Below are 17,607 nucleotides of genomic sequence, written 5' to 3'. Positions count from 1 at the left end.
TAACATTTGGAAATAGATGCTCTGGTCATTTGAGACCGAAACTAAACTTTTGGCCATTAGAAGTGCTTTGAATACTGCACATCACACTAAATATACTATCCTATGGTATTGACAGCATCATACTATGGGATCCCTTTTCTTCAGCCATAATAGAGAGCATTAAAGAGACGCATGGATAGGCAACAATACTAAATGCAGGATAATAATGGACAAAATATTTCACAGGCTCAAAAAAGACTTAAAACTAGGGCTGAGATCACAATCCTAAATGTCATCGAATCAAATCAATCTGTCAGAAGGTCCAAGTAAAATTTCAGTCCTAAAATAAATTGGAGAATCTGTGACAAGACTTTAAAAATACTGTTCAAATATGATCTCCATCCAATGTGACTGTTAGGAAGAATAAGCAATTCTTCTTTTTTTTTTATCCTGTTTGTAGTTATATGCCACTTTTTCGTTTTATTACATGATATAATCTAAGACAGTGATATTGAAACTTGTAATGGTACTTTAATAATAATGTGTGAATAAAAATGAAGGAACCAAAGGACAAGAAAAGGTTAAACTAAATGCTATTTTCTAGAGTAACTGAATCACAGCCTGGATGTTTTTGTAGTGTCTCAATGTGGCGATTCTCCACTCCATCACACACTGCAGTAAACCTTGCAGATCCTCAAGAGTACAGTGAAAGGGAAGGACTCAGGAGAGAGCCACTTTAATAAAAAACCTCCTAAACACTAGTGCATGGCATAGTAGAGGAATTACACTAGAACTGCTTCTATTGTCTTTTCTTTGTTCATACAAGGCAATCCAATACTCTACTTTATCACTACAAACCTTGTTTTTAATATTGATCTGCCTTATTCTATTAACACTCTTCTCTCCTCTGGTGCTCTCACATTTTCTCTTATCCTCCGCCACTTCGATGTGTGAAAGAACCCCCTCACCCATTTTGTCACTTTTAATTGCATCCATAATGACTTTTGCTAATGTGCAGAAGCTGCACTCAGTGAGCTACCTTACTGCCTGCCGGTACCTGATCTACTAAATCAGTCTTGCATGGAAGCAGCAAAACCAGATTTGACCTCTGGATCCAAGTAAAAAGAAAATAAATAAGAGGGATGCGTTCTCCCAGAAGAGCTTTTGATCTTTCCGAAGCCAGTGGTGCCTAACCCAGCAGGCTGCTTGTTTCTCACACAGGACACTTTCCAATAAGAGAGATCCATCTGTACTCAATCAGGTTATATTTGCCGACCTGTTCAAGGGGCTTGACTGTACTACACAATGGGGTGCTATTCATTTATTTTTTTGTTTGTCATTTGAAAATGTTTCAAATAATCAAATAAATGCCATATGAAGATAACTAAACTAAATGCAAAATACAATTTCACATTCTAAGAGGAGAGGGATAGTCAACAGCTAATAAAGTAAAGCCTCATTTGGCTTAGTTCAAAAAAGACCTATCATTTCAGAGAATAAAAAAAACAACTTTGAGTTATATTTGAACTCATGCAACTTGGTCTGTGTTCTAATCATCCAATTTTACTGGCTCTTATTTATATGTATATATTCAGAAACTAGAGATTTTTAGCTTTCAAATAATGTATTGCATATGTAATTTGGGCTTACAGTTGCAAAGTTATTTGTTTTTCCATTTGAGTAAGCAAAATAGGCGAGAATTTCCCAAAATTAGGTGGATGTTAAGAGGTTAAGTGTACCTTCAAAAATAAACAGTAAGAAAAGCCAGGGCAAATACGGGATCTATCTGACAAGCCTGAAACCCTCGCTGACTAAAGTGAAGACCAATTTCAACATGTTGGAGGAAATATTTTGTGGTATGATGAGGCCTTTTAAAAGATTACAGACGTGTGTTAAATCCTTTGTAAAACTAACAAAAAACCTCAAAAAACCACAACAGAAGAACATAATAGCAAGAGTGAAACAGGACAGAAAAATATTTGCTCACACATTCCCAGGTGGATTTAGATCTTTTTTTACAGGGGTGTCCAAACATACACCTATGGCCAACTTTGCCAAAACCTGAATTATTATTAGAGTACAAACCTTTGTTTAACATGGTTCCTACAAATAACCTAAAAAAAACATTTTTTTAAATTAAGAAGTAACGACAAATTAGTAATTATGTTTTATATAAACCTGAAGTTTTATATATGGTGACATTCAAGTATTTTTTGGGGCATTTCTACCTTGTCTTTCATTAATAATGCATACAGAATATGACCATAAATGCCTAATCATCAAATGTTTAAGGTTAAGAAATCCATTTGATATTGAAAAATGTGTATTTGTAAGAAATATCTAGATACTGTAGCCTTACATTTTTAAAATAATTAGAGCACAATAATGATTACTAAACTGGACATTACATTCTTCTGTAAAAACCAACAAAACAGGCTTTTCTTTAAAAGAAAAGCACTTTTTCAGGTTTGTTTATCAATTACCTGATACTATGAGTGAGTCTACAAGCCAAAACAAAAACATTACCTCAGATAGTGAGTTTAATTTGAACTACTCTTTTTGCAGCTCTTGAAATTCAATAAATTTTAATTTGGTTTATTTATATAGCAGCAATTCACAACACATCAGCTTAACAGAGCCAATTCGATAATATCACACAGTCAGATTGGTAAGAGGAAATCAGAAAATTATACTTTGTTCCTACCTTTCAGAGTCTGCTTTCGATGCCAATGGCTTGCTGTCAATCCCAGGGAAACTGTTCATATCTACATAGCCATCATTTTCATTGGACACAACTATAGTGCGGTTCGGATTTTCAAAAAATTCTGTAACAGTGTGGGATCTGGTGGGTCTTCCTGGGATCTGAATGTTCTCATAGTCAGAACTCATTGCTGGGATGTTTTCATAATCTGAGGTATCTGCACTTGGAAAAGAGATGGAGCGAGGTTTGGTCATTGGAAGTGGCATAATGGAGCGACGAGAGCGCTCCTCGAAGGACTCCACTCTAGAGACGGTCTTGCCATCAGCTTTGAGGTCTCCTTTCCTCCTCTGGTGATCTTTGTTGAGAATAAAAGAGGATGGATGGTTTGATATATGCTGCTGGGGGTTGACCATGGTGGACTGAAGCTGAGATGAGCTACCATTACTGCGACGATCAAGGTCAACAACTCTCATGCCATGATGGCTAGACTCAGAGGACGATCGTGAAGAGCGTACACTTCCGTCACTGAAACCTTTAGACTCTGTCTTCCTCTTAAACTTGAATGCTAAAAAGCGCTTAAATGAAGACTTCTTCTTCTTGGGTGTCTCGCTTGCCTCATGCTGTATCAAAAGGGATGGTGAACTTTTGGTAACAGGTCTCTTAGTAATTGGGACCAGCTCAAAAGGTGGAGGTATGTCTGCTAGAGAAGTTGGTGTAGAAACACCACTTGATGACTGATGACTTCGCTGGGAGAAGCTTCCAGAGGAAGTTATGACACATGGAAGGGAAAGTGTGTCATCTTTTCTCTTTATCCTGATATCATTCTTATGTGACTGGTCATTTTCAGTTGAGGTAAAAAAGGATAATTCTGGACCATCAGCAGACCGTGAAGAAAGCAAGAAGCGACGAGACTTTGTAGAAGGAGTTATGCAATTACTTGTTGGCTGAGGTGAAGGACTAAGAGGTTCATTGGTTTTGTCCTCTGGCACAGTGCAGTAGTCATGAGTCTCCGTCCCTGTCTCCTCTGGTACGGTTTCTGGAACATAATTTGAAACCTTTCCAGAATAGGACCGTGATCGTGTAACTATAGTTTTTCGGTCAAAAGGCATGAAATTCTCTCCTTCTGATTCAAACCCAACCTCTACATAAATATGCTCATCGCTGTCTGAATCCGTGTCTTCATAATAAGGCACAATATGGCAGTCCAGTTCCTCAATGTCTTCTTCAAAGGCTTCGGTTGTGTGGGCAAACACCACCCTGTTGGTGAGCTCCGGGGTACAGCCAAGGTCTAAGTCTGCTGGCACTGTGATGTTGCACAATCTGAGACGAGGCTGACAGCTTTTTCTCTGGACGCTTAAAGCTTGCTCCCTTTGAGCTGTCCTCTCTTTTGCAGTTTTTACTCTGATATGTTTCTTTTCTTGCTCCTCTTCCTCATCCTCATCACCTATCTCTACATAATCCTCTGATGACACGCATTCAGATTGCTCAACATTCTCATCTTTTAGGCAGACTGAATTATCAATGTCAGCGTATTCATCTGCTGACTCATTGTCTTTAGCTTTGTCTTTATTTTTAGAAGATTGTTCTGTGACCTCCTCAATACGGAGCTCTTCTGAGTTGGCTTGCGCCTCTTCAAGCTTGTCCACATCATCTGATGACACATAGTAAGGTTCCTGGTCAAAGGCATCCTGCGTTTGAGCTTCATTTGCTGATGAAGATTTTTCTTCCTCTCCAGGGCCCCACTCAGGATCAGCAGTGCCACTCATATCTCCTGGAACCGCCTCTATTACAGAATAAGGCCCAAAAACATCTTCTGTGCTGGATGTGAATCGAAAACACCCCGAGAGGTCCTTGGTAGCTCGCTCTGGTTGCCAGACTTCTGCGTCCCCTGTTTCCACTGTGTCACATGACTCACATGTATCACTGGCATCATCTGTGGGGCCGATCACATCGTAGGTATACTCCTCAGTAACGGTTGGAAGCATGCTGAATCCATATGCAAATCTGCCATTTTCCAACTCAGACTCATTTGTGAAAAAGTCACTGTGCAGCTCAGTGGTTTCATTTAGTCCAAGATCATTGTTTGCGCAACAATCATTAGAAGATTGTGTTTGGTCAAGATGTGGCTCCTCGTGTTCATCTAAGTGCTTTGAAGAGTCATAGCCAGTTTTGATTTTATCTACCCCTTCTCCTTCCTCAATTTCTGGTTCCGTTGGAGGATTTATTAGCATTACTGTACTCTCATCTTCAGTGTGATCACTACCGTCCGGCTGAACGGAGTCACTGTCGGTTGTTTCTTCCTCTGTGATGTCAATCAAATCATCCGCCTTGATCGTGTCATCTGATGCTATGCTGTCCACATCAGCATCTTTTTCAAATACTTCTGTTTCTTTGTCTCTTTCCACCATAGTATCTCCACCTTCAGTGTCCTCTTTGTCACTCTCTCTTGCATCGTTGTCAGTAATCCCTCCCTCCACCTCTTTTCTCTCTTCTTTATTGTGATTCTCCTCAGAGATTTCAAGGAGATCCCCCATCTCTCCATCAGAGTGAGACAGCTCTCCATTGCTGAGTCTCTGCTGATAGTCTGTGTTTCCCTGTAGGTGAGGCTGAGAGAGAGGTCTGGGTTTGGGGGCGACAGGAGGTTTCAGGCCATGGACAGGGGGCCATGATTTCGATGTCAACTTTGACTGCACTTTGATAGTCAAGTGACTGCGGACCCTTGGTCGAGGGACTTGCAGTGGATTTTGAAACTCTGTACAAAGAGAATGAGAGAAAATCAGTTAGCATTACATAAATCCCACAATATATATTTATATTATTTAATATATATATATTTTAACCAAAAAATAATTTCATAATAAAAAATGTGGTTCAGACTTTAGCAAAGACTTTATTGGATAGTTCATATCTTTTTATGTTAGGTTGTGTTAAAAGGTTGCGAACAGGTCATGCCTTATCCCTGGTAAATAATTAATTTTGTGTCTTAGTTTAGTCCATGCCATTTTGTTTTAACCAACATCAAAGCGGACTTTGACTGTATACAACCATATCCAATATATTTTCTCTTAACATTAATCACATTTGGGTGGTTAATTCAGCAGAAGCTTATAAATAATAAATTAATATAAAGATAATCTTTGTTTCAAAGGTATTCTGGCTAAGAAATCAGCAGAACCTCCAACATGTTCTTAAGAACACCCAGTGAGACCAAGTCATGAAGCTTTAGGTCTTTCTGCAGCTGGCTCAAAGCAAAGGGAGCTGTATATGAAAGGGCCGTTATTTCCATAACAGTTCTCATCCATTAAACTAACTATGAGAATAACTCCCAATAATTAAGTCTGTATAACCTTAAACTCTTCAGTTAGAGGAGATTCAAGAACTTTGTGGGAAGTAGATTATCATCAGCTTTTAAAATAGTTACATGCCAGTGTCTCAGCCTTTGTTACTTTTTGAAAGTGAACAATCATCAGCTTATGTGTAACTTACATCAGAAATTGAAACGGGTTAATAACTGGTAAAATATATTAGCAAAAGCCAAACATCTATAGTTGTTTTTCATCGATTGAAGTCCATTTGGTCCATAATCCCAACCCCCTGCTCCCTTGGACTTACTATTAGTTTCAGTGATGAACAGCAGATCATCTGTTGAACATCCTGATCTATCCCTTTAAAAGCTACCAACTGCTTATGTCAGCAACAAGCAGAAAGCTGCAGGGGCCATTATTAGCAGGAAAAACAACCCTTTGGTTACTTAGAGGAGGAACAATAACATTTCCCTACGGGAAATGTTGACAGACAGGTATAGGATATTTAACTAGAATGGGATATATAACATTTTTATTTATTAAAACCTTTTTAGCAAATGCATTCACAAAATAAATGCATTCACAAAATAAACTGACAACTGCAGTTTAAGTTATAATAATAATAATAATAATAATAAATTTTATTTTATACAAGTTTAAAATCTAAAGTGCAAATGGGAGTTTTAAAACAATTATTAAATACAAAAATAAAATTTAAAATAGTAACAGACTATAAAATAATTAAAATGCTTTAGTTAAAATAATGTTTTTGTCCTTTTTTGAAAGAGTCTGTAGATGTGCTAAAATTTTAAGGGCAGGAAAAGCTGTGTGCCTAATGGGGCTCAGTATGGCTATGTGAACCTGAGTCTGGTTTGAGTGAGTTTATTTTAGGGAGCTGCTGTGGTCTGCTGAGTGAGTAGGTGTGATGTAAGGTGGGGTATTACTATGCATGAACTGATGTAGAGGGAGGCTAATGGCTAGTGGGTGGGGTGCGATTGGGGGTTGGCATCTAAGCTAATATAATTATTTTTTTCAAAGTCAACTAGATGTTTTTTGTTTTGCAGTTTCCTTCACTGAACAACATTGGTATCGATACATGATGTAACGCTGGCAGAGGCTGCTTGCCCTATCAGTCCACTTAGTAGCTGACTATACAGTATAGGCCTGCTGTAGAGAAATTCCAAATGACTTCTGGAAATGCACATAAATATTGTCCTCCACAGTGCCAGTCTTTGATAAAGTTGTTATGGCTCACTGCCCGGGCGGCATTTGCCAGGGATTGGTATAAGTGCTTAATTTATTTTTTTTAACTATAGTGCTATTGATCATTTTTAAAAGAATTTGGACGGTATTTGATCTGAACATCTCTAGTTCAAGTTTCAAAAGCTGAATTCATACTGAACATAGAAGAGAAAATACAAATAAAGCCTTTGGGATGCTTGTCTAGCATCAGGACACCTTAGGCCCGTCATGACAAATCTGGATTCAGGGCATATTCTATAATCTTCTTGGTCAGTAAGGGAGTCCCCTCCTAAAGAAGCATCTATGAAACTGGCTACATCGAAAACCTGCTCCTACTTTGGGAAAGTTTAAAGTGTTTAACTCTGTAGGCTTTGTCCAGACAGACCTAAATGTTAAACAGGCTATAAGTTTCCAGGATCATACATGCAAAGAAAGATGGGACTCAGTGCTGCCTCAAGCTGCATATGCTAACACACAGAAAAACAATTGTCCACTCCATTTATGTATATATATTTTTTACTCTAAAACTTTTCTGTACAGATGCAGTTTTCAGCCTTGTGTGAATGTTGCCTTAGTCTGACACGACGGAATACGTATAATGTGCAAAACTAGGACCTCTTCCAGGGTGGTATTCAGTTATTACTGATCATATTTGATAAGCTATTGCAAAATAGAAAGGTTTTTATCATCTATAAGCAGAGTTAGAATAGACTGATAACTTCCAGCTGATATGTCTAAATATTACAGCCTCCACTGATAACTGATGTTATTTAATGTAGTAGCATGGACTGTATACAGAAAAAAAACTGCATCAAAAGTCTCATGAAATTCTGTACACAATTTCAGTGACTATGCAGATAATGAGCTTGAGAGGATTTGTATTCCTAAAGTCAAAATTCAGTAAAAAAAAAAAAAAAAATCTGCTTTGCTGGCAGTTTATCTTACAAACTGTTAACTGTCACTACTTAGAGAATTTTGTAACTTTTTACCAAGCTTGCTATAATAAGAAGCCAATTGACTACAGATAAGGGGACTGATATTTTCCGTTTACCTCACTTTGGAAACGATCTCACGCTGATTTCCCTTTGAAAAATGTATTCTCAGTACCAAACATTGTTGATCAAATTTAGACTTGTCATGAAACACACCCGTTCTTAACAAAGTGTGTACACCCCTGGTCCTTTCCTGTTATTTAGTACCTGTCCTGACGCATATCCTATTAAACCCTGTCTGCCCTCTAGTTAGTTCTCAGTGTTTCCTTGCTCATTTTCATGTTTTTGGCCTTTCTTTTTTCTACTACTGAAAACCCTTTATGATCGCTCTATAAAATGTTTTCAAAAACATTTCATTTTATTTTTATAAAGCCACACTGCTTTTCATTTAAACCATATTGGCTCCGGTTGAGCTCTGGTGAAGAAATCTAAACAGGATATTTACAATGGGAGGGGCATTAAGAGTGAAGACCCCCATCACTCTGCCATAAACCTCTCGAGGAGTTCACATTTTCACAGCACAAATGGACTTCCTTCTCCTCATTCTTTTACAATTCTCACGAACAGAGAAACCAACACATAACCGCATGCTTTTTTTTTTCTTTCTGAAAAGGACTCTTTGAGTGCGCCAAAGAACAATAAAGCAAGTTTGAAAAAAACAAGAGTCGCAGTCTTACAAAGCAGCCAACTGCCAACAACAGGATATGAATTATGCAACAAGAATTCAATTAAAACAAACGTTTACAAAACAAAAGGAAGAGACAGACACTGGAACCTTGACTGTGTCAAACTTACAGGATATGATCTCAGATTGGTTTTAGATTTTGAATGTCACCCGTCAAACCATAAGCACCTGCCTTAATCAAGTTGGATGCATTTTTTTTTTTATATGAGGAAAAAAACAGAGCTGGTCAAAGGCATAGGTGATATAAGCAGCTGGTTAAGGTCTCCACGCCAGTAGGGGGCCCTGGAGACTAGACAAGTAATGCAATTTGTATCAATTTGTATCAATATTTATGTCATCTTTTTATTCTTAATTTTTGAGCCAAAAAAATATTCACAAACACAAAGAGATGTAAATGCCGAATATACTTTGATTTAATCATTACAGGTTCTGATTCCATGAGATGTATCATTTGCAGTTAAACCATTCGATATGTAATTATAATTCTAATGCACAAAAGTGTACACTTAGAAAATATAAAGGAAATATACTTAAATAAAAGATCAGATTAAGTCTGTCTCAATAGCTTTTTTTTATTTGTACAGCTGACTTCAAAACACACAACCCCCCTTCAGTTCAGCTCATTTTACTTCTTTGAAAGGGATTAAAATATTGCAATCTAACCATAAAGCCCCCTCTTCCAATTTCTCTCCATTATTTCCACAGAGAGGAAGAGTATTGAGACATATTCCAAGGATTTGAGTATTATTCCAGGATATTAAACATTCAAACATGAACACCATTCAGAATCCTCCTATTTCAATGTTTAAAAAAAAAAAAAAAAAAACAAAAAAAAAAAACATTTTCTATGACTTGTAAAATTAGTCAACTATGTTGTGTTTCTTTGATAGCCACGCTAAATTGTTGAAAATTTTTATATATAATAACAGAAATAGTAAAATCTAATAATAGAAAAGATAATAATAACTTTTACAATCATTCTGGTGTGTAAACTGAGAGAAAACTCCAACCCAAATCATTAAAAGTTGATCTTCTAAACAGAAACATCATTTTTGTTGCTTCCAACCAACCTGCGTTCATTGTGGGACATCATCATCCACGGAAACCGACGGCTGTCCTCATTTTCCCCGCACAGACACGGAGACCCCCTCCTCCCACAAAAAGCGCCAACTCAATCCAAACGCATTGCGATCATTGAGATGAATTCAAGCTTTGACAGCAGAGACATCCGCTTCGGTGGAGACCGATTTGGCAAGGTGTTTTTCTCTTCGCGCAGCGGGTTGCTAAGCTCTCCCCACGCGTGATGTTCCAGCGCACTGGTGCGCTCCTGTGTGGAAACGGGAGGTGCTGTTCAGGGCTTCCTGAGGCTGGACATGAGCGCAAAGCGGAGATAGTGTGAGCCACTCACTTCAAACCCTACCGTTACATCCCACCTACTCTGGAAAGAAATCTGCACTTGTAAAAAATTAATTATCCCATAAAGTTTGTGCGATTTAAATATAATCCATTTGGATAAATAAAGCGGCGGTTCTAGACCCAATATACCAGGGGGCTATGAGGGGGCCAGCGTGCTTTCATAGGGGTCACAGAAAAGCATGAAATAAAAAACAGGGCAAGTGATTCAAATATATTGATAGCTGCATAAATTGAAATTTCTATTCAATTAGGTTTAATTAAAATTCTATGTCTTATTAGGTTAATATACATTCATAACTTAGGAGTTATACCTATTTTTAGACTTAATTTAAGTTAAAATTTAAGTTTTCTATACGATCTGAATTAGAACTCAAGAAAAACTGATAAAGTCAGCTGTAAAAATTAGACTATTTTTTATTACTATTACTTTTCTATTCATAAAAAAAAAAACATTTAATAGAGGAAAACTGGAATCCTATGTAAATACCACTGAAGCTATCACCTTATTGTTTTTAAATAATTAGTAAAACAGAATTAAAATAAAATTAAATTGATCCAAAGTAACCATGTCTGTTCCAATGCAATCATCATTAGAATTTCTTTGAGTATTATGTCTTCAGTACAGGGGCCACAACAGGGGCACTGGCCCCCGTTGGCCCCTGTCTAGAACCGCCCACTGATAGATGTATTCATTATTTGGGTCTGAATTAAATAGCCTATTAACATTTAAAATACCTAAATAATCTCATAAATAATCCGTTTTCATTTCCATTGATGCACATAATACTGTACATTCTATTCCATATCAAAATCACATCAGAGAGAGTTGTGGAAAACTGAAGTTTCTCTAAAAAACTGATCTTTTAGGCTACTACAGATATTGAAAGATATGCTTAAACTTTGAAAACCTGAATAAAACAGTCTCTGTCTCTGAAAGCTGCTGGTGACTATGATAGATGTGAACAGCTTGGAGCTCAGCACAATCAGGACACTTAAACCACCGTCCACACTTCCACTGCATCGCTTGATTCTGCCTTTTCTTGATATTTCTGTGTGTGGAGTCATTATCTTGTTAAAACACCCATTTCTATTGTATTTCCTCTTTAAGACAACATGGCCTGATCGTGTGTTTTGATGAATTCAAAAACTGATCTATCATCGCTGGTGTGTGATAAAGGCTCCAAACAGTGTGGGATCCCTCTGATAAACTGACTCCCACCTGAAGACGCAAAAGGACCAAGGTTGCGTTTATCAGTCCATCAAATATTCAGCTGTTTGCCAGTCAGGGTGTTTTTTTTTTTTTTTTTTTTTTTTTCAGGTGGTGTCAGTTTTTAAAAAAAAATAGGACAGTGGGGACTTGTTTCTTGGCTTCAAATGGGTGTCTTAGCTTGAAACAGTACTCACAGTTAGAGGTACACTTCAGTCACCCTAATAATGGTCTTAGTACTATTTTCAGTAATCATGTTTCTGCTTTTTGTATCAACTCCCAAGCATTTGGATTATTTTCCAAAAGCAGCCTGTAATTATCTACCCTTTATTACGTGTTTCGTCTGTCCAATCAACTCATGTCTGCTTACTTCCGTCTTTTCCTCTAAAAAATATATGGTATAACCATTTTAAATGGTTTTCCTAGAGGCATGCAACATATACAGTAATACATGTGAAATTTAATTAACAGGTGCTACCTGTTACCCTAAGCATGCATATTTAACACATCATGCCTGTGCAAGCTTTCTCAATTCTCTCGGCTTGCATTATAGCAAGCAATAGTTTGATCTCTCATGTTTTTAAGCACCTGGAGGCCATTCCTTCTAAGCATATTGCATATCAAATGCAAATCAAAGACCGAAAGGTGGGTGCTTAAAAGAGCTGTCAAGTAACTGAGTACAAATACTTTGTTACTTACTTAAGTAGAAATGTTGGCTATCTGTACTTTGTTGGAGTAATTATTTTTTAGACAACTTTTTACTTCTACTCCTTACATTTTTTTTGCAAATATCTCTACTTTCTACTCCTCACATTTTAAAAATTGACAAGTTAGTTTTATTTCATTTAAGCTCATTCTCATTATGGCCTGTTGGTATTTATAAAAAAAATAAATAAATAAATAAAAGTAATTTATTTCATCCAGACAATTAATTTCTTTGTGGTTAGACTCTGTACAGCACCAACTTGTTGTTCATCACATACCAAAATGAATAGTTTTTTTAAGATAGTGCAAAGTTAAATTTGACACTGTAATCATTTATGATAAAACTAAGAAAATGAAGTATGAGGAAGTTATCATTCGAGAAATGTAGAAATTGTTCCAGTTTAAGTAGTGTTTAAAATGGTACTTTTACACTTTTACTTGAGTAAAAAGCTTATTTTGATACTTTAACTTCTCTAAAAGTGTTTTAAAGCAGTATTTCATACTTCTACCTTAGTTATAAATATTAATACTGTTGACACGTTTGATGCTTAAAAACGTCTGCGCTCCGACTACAGATTGCTGTAATGCAAGCTGACAGAACTAACAAAACCGAATAGGTTAAAATAACAAATCATTTAAAATATCAAACTCTGGATTTTGGAACTGATGCCTTCTGCATAATTTTTAAACTGGATTTTACTTCTTGCATGACACAGATGTGTGTAAATAGTGTAATAGCAACAATACAGTGAGATTAAGGGCAACAAATCCACTAGAATGAAGGATTTGGGCAACCTATGAGTCAAAATTCAGGTCCTGCTAAAGCTGCCGTGTTTTGCACAGAAATACAATCTTATTTTCTTAAATGACAGCTGTCCCATGGTTGTGTCACATGTCTGACCTCCTGAAATACAAGGGATAACTATTTAAACCCGTGCAGCTGCATAAGCTGCTCAGCTAACCTTGATTCTTATCTCATGACTGAACATCAATATATTTTGAATTATGCTTTCTTAGAGGTTTAGAAATAAAATAGATGTTTTGTTTTTTCACAGCTGTCCAAATTTATTTCCTGATCTAGGGCCATGCATAGAAGGATTCCTAAAAGCAGTTCCCCAAAGCTGTTTCTCCAGGACAGCAAAAAGCTTTTGTTGCTGGCCAAGCTTCCTGACCAAGCATCTGTTGTAGGGCTGAATGAATGCAGCTCTTAAAAAACCTCTCTCCATAACAGGAAACCACTCTCCCTGTTTCCTGCACAACAGGAGGAGCTTCCTTAGCAACAAATGAGAAATGCTAGCATCAGAGCCGGTCGAAGATTGTTTGGGGCCCTAAAAAACGCCTGATTTGTGGGGCCTTCAAACTACCTCAAATTGTCACAGCTCAACTAATATCTCATCTCTATCAGTGATGCTTTAAAGTTTATACATTCAACATAACTATTATAAGGGTTTATATTTAGATAATAATGTCAGGAGAAAACTAAATGATATTAAGCTTCTTTACAAAGCAATGGGTATAGTCATTTTTTTTAATGTATTGGTTAGACGTGTTGTGAAGTGTGCAAGTCTGAAATATATGCAGGTACATACATTTAGCTGTAGGTTCTCCAGCTACTGATCCAAGTAGAAGATAGACATTATATAACAGAATAGACTTGGGTCCCCATTTTCCTGCAGGTAATTTGTACAAAAAAAAAAAAAATCTCCATAATTATCTTTTATTTCTAAATGCATTCACCTTCCCTTAGCATATAAGAGATCTGTTGGTCATTGGTTCTCACTGGTTCTTCCCTTCTCCTACCCATTACCATGTCTGTTACTCTGCCTGTTGTTCTATAAATGTTCAATATCTTGACTTCTTCATGCCATATTTTAAGTTTTTGTAGACATTTAATGGTGGACCCATCTTTCCTTGTATCAACACTTAAGGTCACAAGGACAAAGTGACCCCACTTGGAAAAAAAAAAAAAACAAATGAAAAAAAAAAAAAAGAATTGCAGTCCTATTGTGTTCCTAATTTGACGGCTTTTAAAGCTGCCTAAACGCCCACATGTTGGGCGGAGACTGTCTCACCTTTCTTCTTCTTCTCTACACACTTGAAGGTCAAACAATGCAGGAGAGACACAGGAGAGATGAAGCAGATAGTGAGCGCAGGAGCACAATAAAGAGAATCTGAATCGCCACGGGGCTCCGGTCCTGACTGCAGCAGTGGCATACACACCCATTTATTACACACAGCAAAATTCCCATTCCAGATGGTTTGGTGCAGGAAAGACTCGACTATGCTGCACATGTAGAGTACTGCCAGACTCCAAGAGGTGATTAGCGAGAGCTCATGTCCTCTCATTAAAGACTAAATGTTTCAGTGATTGTAATTATAGTCTTTGTCAATTATTAAGCTCGCTGTTAAAGGGGCATTAAACATAAAGTTACTTGAGTTAAAGATGTGATTGCTGCAACAATTAAGCAGTTTATATAGGGTGCTGACTAATCATCATACACAAAAACAGTTTTATTGCAAGTTTGATTATTCTCCCACTTCTTAAATGTCAGGCTGTAACAACAACTGTGAAGTGCTGAGGCCATAATGGTTTTGTGTGGCAGTAGTAGCACATTTATAGCTGCCATAAAGTAACCTTTTGTTTTTGAATTGAATGACTAAAGATAGCTCCGTTTTGGTCGTTTAGTAGTTCCAAATCTAAGGCTCTCAGGAGTATATCACGCACAATCGATATACATGACCTTTTTTTCTTGCTTTCATTTAAACAAAATATGTTTTTCTTTTGCCGGGTGTGCAAACAGAACCTGTCAAGAGTATTGTGCAATGTAGCCAGAGAACAGAATTGCCTTAGGGGTAATATCCCTCCAGATGTGGTACAGGCGGTCAAAACATGTTTTTTTGGACAGAGGACACGAGTTTCCTGGACAGCCTGTAGCTATGAGCTGCGCTATGTCACCCCACCTGGAACGCAGCTTGACTGGAAGGGAAAGGGGGCCTGGAGATATTAGGAAAAACATGCGGTAGTAGCAGGGAACAAACCAGCGTTATCTCCCCTCTTCCCGGTTCCACACACACAACACCAAACAGGAAAGGGATCGGGAAAGTGGTCAGCAAGTTGTTCCCAGGACTGAGAAAATCCACAATACCTGCTATACATTGGAGGGACACTGGTTTGAGTGCATCTGCTTGCCGCATTTATGATGCTTTAAGGCTGAAGTGAGGTGACATCAACCTTAGTAGCATCCAATTATTAGAAAGCAGGTTTGTGTCATGAGATTAACTCCCAGTTAATAGGGAATAAGGTTTGATTATTTCATATTTTAGATGAAATTTTCAGTTTTTCTGGTCATATTTTGGGTACTTTTTATGCAAACAATTAAAATAAGGCGGCAGATGACATTTTTCAGGTGCAGTTGGAGGGAAAGCAACACATTTCGGAGGATCTTTATCAATGGGAACATAGGGTTGTTTAAATGAGTAGAAGCCCCTTTCCCGTGGAGGGAAAGGGAAAAAAAACAAATTTTAGGCATAGAGATTTGTGGTGCAGAAGAAGAAGGACATCAGTAAATTGAAACATGAGCAAATACTAGCAACGATTGACCCTGATAACGACAGGTAGTGCAAAAGCAGTCTAGTATTCTTCCTTCTGGTCCATTGGTGCAGTTTTTTGCCTCCGAAGTGAGCTTGAAGAAACTGCTGGTAAGTGCTGCACCTACTGGTCACTCCCTAAAGAAGATCAGAATTCAGACAAGCATAGAGATATAAACCTTCCCCTTAAACGAAACGCTACAGATCACACCATCTCAAACATGGCTGTTGCAGCATCACGCTGGGCAGATTTCTTTTTTTTTGCAGGAACAAGGACTTTGGTCAGTGCTAGAGTCAAATAGTTTTAAACTCAAGCCCACAATGGCTACTCACATTTCACTTGTCCATCACACCTGAATTAATGTAAAAAATTACCACCTTAGTGTGCAAGCAAGTTCTGCAGAGCATAAAGCATATTCATTGATTCTAATTACCCAATAAAAGTTAAGACCTAAATCCAGTTAAAAATCTGTTGTTTCAAATTATATCCATGCAATTTAACCTACCTGGAAGGTGGTTCTACAACATACTACAGGTCTGAATCCAGGATTTGGGTAAATTTTTTCTTCTTTATCATAAATTTTTGTTTGTTTAAAATAAAATCGTGTCTTTTACAGTTATACTGTTCTTTATTCCTCTTTTGCTAGTACGATTAGTATGATTGCTTTTAAACATTCCATTTTTCCCCTTACTTGTCTAAATCTGCAAGTCATTAATAGCAAATTACATTCATTTCCATACTTTTTAGCTTTAGGGGTTTTTTACCTCTGGTCACCAAGGTGAAACAAATCAAAGCACTGAGAACTGTTGTTGAGCGACTACGTCATTTGAAATTTAGATTGATTCATTGAAATCTTTAGCGCAATCAGGCACATGTCTTTCACCTTTTAAAGTGACCTTAAACACCTTTGTAATGGGACCGCAAAGCATTTGACTGTTGCAATAGATCGAACCATCATTGGTATTGATTCCTCGCTGTGCTCAGGCCCGTATGGACTCCAGGTTGATCCCACAAGGAATGTGTGTCTTCACTCCAAGCCTCAGATTCTCATTAAAGACCTATGCAGCTGATGAGATAGATATGACAAGGGAACTTTATTAAAATGTAAGAAAAGGGAAAGATGTGAATATTATATTAAGAATAATAGAGTTTGGTTGCTTCCAGCATAAAAAGAGAAACCCTCCAGTCAGCAGTGTGTACCTGAGCCTCAGAGTGAATGCTATTGTATGTCCAAAAGCTTTACAGTGAGAATGTGGACCACAGAAATCAGCACTTTAGAAACCTTTCCCAATGGGTTTCCAGCTCTCCAATCAAACCATCAAATATCATTGCTGTCACGTAAATAATAAATGTATATTATATCAAACAATTTGTTATATTTAAAATGTTATGCTGCAGCTTTCATCACACTTTGAGTTTTTGCAGACGTGTGAACACGTCTGATTTATTAGTAAAAGGAAGAGGTGTCATTTGTTATTTTAAGTCATACATTCTGTCTGCCTGACGCTATAGTGGTGGCTCTCAAGGTTTACTGGCAATGGCACAATGGTTGCAACAAATGGTTAATTAGCCTCAAACTCAGAAAACGGCTGGGCACTCTTAGCAGATGAAAGTGTCATTTTTGTTCCAATGAACCAGAAACAACCAACCAAGCCACAACACAAACACTGACCTGCTAATTAAAAGAACACAAAAGAAGAAATAAATGCAGTTTTTGCAAAAAGAAGAATTTATGCCTTTGAAATCCTTTCATTTCAGAAGAATGCTGGGTTTGTGTAGCTTTTTA

At 37.4% G+C, this 17,607-nt stretch overlaps 1 protein-coding gene across 2 annotated transcripts in view; it reads right to left on the bottom strand.

Moving 5' to 3' along the window:
• fgd5a (FYVE, RhoGEF and PH domain containing 5a) overlaps nucleotides 1–10,289 on the bottom strand; it is a 47,467-nt gene extending 37,178 nt beyond the window's left edge. For both annotated transcript variants that reach the window (XM_038294479.1, XM_038294487.1), the window contains exons 1-2: nucleotides 9,975–10,289; nucleotides 2,684–5,432 (exon numbers count right to left, since the gene is read on the bottom strand). In XM_038294479.1, the coding sequence (XP_038150407.1) occupies nucleotides 2,684–5,432; nucleotides 9,975–9,984 (2,759 nt within the window). In that variant the 5' untranslated portion in view covers nucleotides 9,985–10,289. The remainder of the gene's footprint in view (nucleotides 1–2,683; nucleotides 5,433–9,974) is intronic.
• Between the last annotated feature and the right edge of the window lie 7,318 nt (nucleotides 10,290–17,607).

Source organism: Cyprinodon tularosa, unplaced genomic scaffold, assembly GCF_016077235.1.
Source record: "Cyprinodon tularosa strain WSP-4 unplaced genomic scaffold, ASM1607723v1 ctg11, whole genome shotgun sequence".
In the NCBI taxonomy this organism is placed as follows: Eukaryota; Metazoa; Chordata; class Actinopteri; order Cyprinodontiformes; family Cyprinodontidae; genus Cyprinodon; species Cyprinodon tularosa.
The sequence above is the reverse complement of the archived record's forward strand: the minus strand, read 5'-3'. Positions and strand labels throughout refer to the sequence as shown.